This window comes from Triticum dicoccoides, chromosome 3B, assembly GCF_002162155.2.
Source record: "Triticum dicoccoides isolate Atlit2015 ecotype Zavitan chromosome 3B, WEW_v2.0, whole genome shotgun sequence".
Taxonomy (NCBI): domain Eukaryota; kingdom Viridiplantae; phylum Streptophyta; class Magnoliopsida; order Poales; family Poaceae; genus Triticum; species Triticum dicoccoides.
This window is the reverse complement of record NC_041385.1, coordinates 5145086-5151552: the sequence shown is the minus strand read 5'-3', so window position 1 is coordinate 5151552 and position 6467 is coordinate 5145086. Positions and strand designations below refer to the sequence as shown.

The following is a 6467-nucleotide window of genomic DNA, read 5'->3' as shown; positions in this document are numbered from 1 at the left end:
AGATGCAAGTGATGGAACTGGCACCCATTTTTTCATCCCCGTTTTGCAAAGAGCGCAACATACCATGTAAACTAGTGATGGAACTTGCAAAGAGGCAGGAAATCATATATGCACCAGAAAATAAATCATGGGATATACTCAGAAAATAAAGGATCAGTTTACAGGGGCTGTAGCTGCACTACATGTTCAACTTGACAGTAAACAGCCATCAATTGAGCGAATAAGAAACCACATGCATACTCAGTAAAATCTGAGCCATCAGGATAGACAGTTGTTAAATTGTATTGCAGCTTAATGCTCAGAAATGTCTTTTAGTGCTCGGGTGCCATGAAACCCATTCTTTCTTCTAAAAAATGGGTCAGTATTTCATCATGAAAATTTTCACACATGTAGTATACATCCATATGAATATGTCAATTTTTTTCAGATTTGTGAAAATTTACAATATGATTTTTGGAAAAAAAAAGGGTCCATAAATCTCGAGACCGCAAATGCCGACTAGCAATTAAATATCTAAACGACAGGCAGTGATCCAGGTTTGTGAGAGTTAACAAGCTAGCTATCATGTCACACTGTCCAGTCTCAAGAAGCATTATATAACACCTGAACTTCTACTCGAGTTTTGTTAGCTGGAACTGAACTGCATTGATAAGTTCCAGCCTTGTAAGTAATTTGACAGTAGGAATTGTGGATGTACAGATCAACATACAACAAAAATTTCACGAACATCTTTTGTTAGCTGGAGCTTATATTTTTTTTGTTTTCTTTCTCTTTTTCTTTTTCGTGTTGCAAACATCTTTCGAAATCATGAACATTATTTTGATTTCATGAACATATTTTTGAAATGGAGAATATTTCCAAATTCACGATTTTTTGTTGAATTCATGAACATTTTTTATTAATTTGTGAAAAAGTTCAAATTGGCAATTTCTTTTCAAAATCACGAAAAACAATTCGGAAATTGTTTTTGAAATTTTTGAACTTTATTTTGAATTTATGAACTTTTTTATGAAACAGTGAACATTTTTAAAAATTGACGAACATTGTTTGTGAAATTATGAAAATAATTTGTATTGATGATTTTTTTTTGAATCAGCCAACTTCATTTTATTTGTAAATATTTTAGCAAAATTATGAACACTTTGTGAATTCTCAAGAAATGAAATTCATGAACATTTTTTCAACATCCGAGCTTTTTCTTGATCTACCAACATGTTAGGAACATCTTTCCAAAATTCACATTTTTTTTAGAAACCAGAATTATTTTAAGGAAGAAAAATAAAAGAGTAAAAAGAAAGAGCAAAAATACAAAATTAAAAAAGGGGGGCCGTCCCGGCCCGCTCAAGGGCTCACTTAATAGGGGTGCACGGGAGGGGACGGCGTGCACGCTGGCTCGCTCGCCAACGCATGACGTGTGGTATAGGAGGTCCAAAAAGAGACGAGGGATCACTCGAGAACCTCGATCTGGTGGGACCGCAACTTATTTAGGCCTCATTCGGTTTGGAGGATTTTCGTAGGAAAAATATAGGAACAAGGATTCCGTAGGAAAATTTCTACATATACATTCGGTTTGTAGGAAATGCGTACAGGATTTTCATAGGAATACTACTCATTTTCTGTGTTTTTTAAGGAAACTACACATCCACTTAAAGCTCATTTTGCGCGTAGGAACGAGGCAAGTCAATTCCTTAGGATGGCAAATGCTATCCTATCAAATTCCTGTATTACTCATAATTCCTATGTTTTGATTTCCTCCAAACCGAATGAGCCCTTAAGGAGCTAGCACCATCCATCATCTCCCATTCACCGCCACCATGCGGGAAGAATAGAAGATGCTGTTAAGCCCTCTATTCGTGCCTAGCAGTAGGGGTAGATTATCGAGCAGCTCGACTCGTTAAGCTCGTGCTCGTTAAGGCTCGGCTCATTTAGCTTGCTAAGATTAACGAGCAGAAAACTCTGCTCAGCTCGGTTCATTCGAAGCTCGTTAAGCTCGTGATCGCTCACGAGCGCTCGTTAAGCTCGTGATTCACGAGCGCTCGTTAACAGATTATAATGTGTTACGGTCTATAGGATGAATGCGTAAGTGTGGTTTTCAAGATGAAATATGGTGACTACAAAAAGAAATGCACTATTTTGTTGTCTTCTATGTCGATTAGATTGAATAGATGGGTTGAGGTGCTACAAAAAGTTCGTTACGTAAGATGAAAATATGTGTTGTGTTGTTACTAAGAAGCTTAACGTGCAACTCGTGAAATTCGTTAGCTCATTCGTTAAGCTCATTAAGCTTAACGATCTGAAATCAATGATTGAATCTGTTCATTAAGAAGCGAGCTAGAAGCATAACAAGCCAAACTATCGAGCGCTCATTAAGCTCGTGAGCTACGAGCTTTTGGTCCAACCCTACCTAGCAGGCTAGGCTTGACAAGGCCACCAAGCCCTCTATGCTAGCCTTGGAGGGTAGGCATGATAAGGCTGCCAAGACCGCTTCATTTTTGCGGCTCGTCCGCAAGCTCGAGGGTAGGCATGATAAGGCTGCCAAGACCGCTTCATTTTTGCGGCTCGTCCGCAAGCTCATAAAAAATGTTGATTTTGCGGCACGGACGAAGCAGGCACCTCCATGACTTCACCTTCTTTTAGCACAATACAAAATACCCATACATACACACCTACACTCATCCATGTAAATACACGCACGTGTACCTTACTCCTATGAGAGACTGAGCTGAATGTCCCCACCCACTGAATGCACATCACGGTAAGGCATCCAGAAAAATACAGCCATCAATATCAAGTCTAAGATTTGAACCCTGATGGGTTGGTTCCACCACGAGAAACCTAAGCATCTAAGCTACGCTTAGTTCGCTGCATGACTGCATCCTGATAACAACAACATCATATTGGGTTTCTACAATGCCAGCATTCACAACATGCTGAACAACCTCACTGTTGGCTACACCCAGCTCGTCTACGTACGTTTTGAACAACTACTAGGTCGGAAAGACGGCGGCGTAAGGCCGTGGCAAACCCAAGAATATAATAGAGGTTAGGCAAACTCTAAAAATATATACTACCTATTACAATTGTCATACAACATATGGAAAAATAGCTCAATTCAAGGCTCACAACAACTTAGTTCAACAAGAAATATATTTCAAATGTGCTCAATTATAATAAGAATAGTCTTACATGAAAGAAACACAAGTAGAATATTATAACACTAGGTATCTCTACATTGTTGCATTGCCGTGAAAGCATCAATTATGTCATGTTGACTTACTTTCAAGAACACATCTCGTTTCATAAATGTCACTAAGCAATCATTCAAGCAATCATCATTCATACTAGTCCTTAACTCACTTTTCACTAGATTCATTGCCCAAAATACTCTTTCAACACCGGAGTGTCTATCTACAAGCAGTTTCCAGTAGTGTGACACCCGACATAGATTTGTGTGGAGCCTTGTGCCTAACGGCTTGGTTTACTTTTGTCCAAACATTTACCACTCACAAGTCAAGCTATTTCATAGGCTCCGTGTTCACCAGTCATTTGCACAAAATAACCATCTAATGTGTTGGCATGGCCCATCGTAGAGTGAGTTGTTCTGTCTTTTGGTTTTCGTTTCTATTTTTTCCTTTCTTATCTACCTGTTTTATGATTTTATCAATTTTGTTATTATATATGTTTACTTCAATCTATTAGTTGTTTTCACGTGTTACACATGTCATCAATTAATTAATTTCTATGTTAATACTTGTAGAATTGTTCAAAGCGTTAATTTTTCTTTTTGTTAGAAACTTTCAATCTATTCATCTTCAATCGTGAAAGTACAAAGAATATGAGGTAATAAAAATTACAACCAGGTCCGTGGACCACCTATCGACTACTACAAGCACTAGAGCGAGCCGAAAGCGCACCACAATGATCGCCCATCCCTCGTCGGAGTCAGGCAAACCTTGTTGCAATAGACAGTCGGGAAGTCTTCGTGCTAAGGCCCCACGACACCAATGCACCAAAGCAGCAATCATCGCTGATGAAGAAAGTCATAGATTGGAAGGATCAAACCTGTAAACTTCTAGTCAAAAACGAACAAAGGCCGGATCCAAACAGATCCGCCGACGACCGAATCCCACGAGATCTGACAAAGACCGCCTTCACACTCCCTCCGACGATGCTAGACTCACCATGAGGACGGGGATAGAACCTGAGAGACATTATTCCTACTGAAGGACATCGCCACCGCCACACAGCCCCAACGAAGATGTTCAACCTAACGAGAAACAAGAACTCCCGCCGGCCGGAGGGGGGTGGGCGAGGTCCTTCTCACCTCCATGGCCCAAAGGACCGGACTGGCGCCAGCGCCAACGGGAGAAGGAAGAAAGGCTGAGATCTTTTCTTGTGGGGGAGGAACGTGAGGCTATACATTAGCATATATATAATTTTAACATCATGATCGCTTACAACTCCCTCAGTTCCAAATTGTAATGTGTGTGCCTGATTAAGAATCTCCTCAAACAAACAGATTTTACGCTAACCAATATGTTCTTTGTTGTAATAGTATAAGTTGTTATAGTTCCATCCAAAATACTATCTTCATTCCAAATTACTGGACTTCCTAGAATAAGTGTAGTGCAAGCTTTTTCAACATTGCCTATAAATATACGAAAACATATTTGTATGTGTCATTTGAAGATAAATTGACTACATTTGTAATGGATAATATCTTCATGGCATAATTTTTAATAACTTTCTACCTACCTATATCAATTTGGGAACAAACAGAGTGAACAATTAATTCTACAATGATTTAAACCAGTATTTTTCTGAAACATGAAAAATGTGTTGGTCAGCTGGCGGCATGAGCTAGAGAAAATTAAATGTTATATGATGCTAGTTATTAATTAGTTTTTGTCAGCGGTGACGTATACAACGCGGAAGAAAAGGGAGAAGCAACATGTGTTTGGATGGAATTGTATCTCTGATTCCCAAGGGATCGTAGCTTAGGTTTGATCCCCGCAAAAAAAAAACAACTTAGGTTTGACGTTGGTGGAAAGGCGCTTCTGGTTAGTTCATGTTAATCTTTAAAAAGCCACGGCTATGGTCTTCAGTAGACGTCGTGTTAGTGCGTGCGCGTGTCATGGTGGTAGACATGCCTATGTAACGTCTATGTCATACTCTGTGTTTCTAAAGTATATAAAGAAAAAGATGAAAAGCAATGGGACAGATGCGGAGACGGAGACTGATGCACAGTGCCAGCCCGCCATGGGCTAAGGGCCGGCCCTGATGTAGACATGCCTATGTACATCTACATTGTACCTTTGTGTTTCTGATATAAAGGAAAGAAAAAGACGAAAGCAATGGGACATATCACATCTACGGAGACGGACACCCATGGTTAGAATGAGCAAGGAATTGCCGGAGACAGAGCCAAACAGCACTCCGGCGTCTTTCACCATGGAATGGGTAAGGAATGACGGGGACATGTCCGATTTTGGGGTTGCTACATTTTACCATGGAACAAAGGGGAAAGGGACTGCTGCACTTTGCTCTAGCATGGAAACCAAACCGGCCGGCAAGAGCATCTGCATCTCCATCATCTTTCCAAAAGAAAAAGAAAGCAAAAACAAAGCAGCAGCTAGCATACATGCATACGTCGCTTCATGCATATATGCTTTGGCAAAGAGAAAACATGGCATGCAACCACAAGCAAAGGACCCCTCCTCTATGTAGCCAGTATTCATTCGTGCACTCTTTCGTTACAAAATATAGGAGGAGCCAATCTGTTCCACTCCCTTCTCAACCGGCTCTCGCATACCATCGGTGAATTAGGATTGCCATTGATTAGCAGTGACAAGTTCTTCGCTTCTGTTTTGTCAAGCTGCTCTTGTCTGCTATCAAGGTCAAACTTCTGCCATATCAAACCTTCCTTGGCATGTTCCATGGTTAACAAACGTAACATGCTAGCAGTTGTTGTGTATGCAGGCGGTACGTGTGGCAAGAGAGATCTTGGACTGATGGGTTAGACTGATTGGATCTGCTGCGGCTTTCCTCTCTGGTCTTTGAAAGAGGAATCAATATGTTCATCATGAGTGCTGATCAGTTTATGATTGGTTAAATTTTCTGCTGGTTTTCTCTCTTGGTCTTCGATATGGACGAGGAATCCAGCATGGGCCCTCCTGAAAATGAGCTGGTAATTCTCTTGTGCATTTTATACGTTCACAAAGTAGTACGTACATGCATGCAGTGGTGTTCTCACTGAGATTGTAAGAGACATTCTGGGTTACGAGATTGTGAAAATGGCCATGGCACGCTAACACACAACTATATATAGTAGTGGGCATGTCAAATCTCTCTGCTAAAGGACTAGCTAGATACGCCAGAAGGTCCTAGATCAAATAGAATACTTCCTCCGACCCATAATGTAAAACGTTTTTTGAAGCTACACTGGTGTAAAAATTGGTCTTACATTC

At 40.3% G+C, this 6467-nt stretch overlaps 1 protein-coding gene across 1 annotated transcript in view; it reads left to right on the top strand.

Annotated features, from left to right (window-relative positions):
- Window positions 1-5745: 5745 nt before the first annotated feature.
- LOC119274275 overlaps window positions 5746-6467 on the top strand; it is an 11717-nt gene continuing 10995 nt past the window's right edge. The window contains exons 1-2 of the mRNA XM_037554950.1: window positions 5746-5896; window positions 5980-6187. Of these exons, the coding sequence (XP_037410847.1) occupies window positions 6146-6187 (42 nt within the window). The 5' untranslated portion in view covers window positions 5746-5896; window positions 5980-6145. The remainder of the gene's footprint in view (window positions 5897-5979; window positions 6188-6467) is intronic.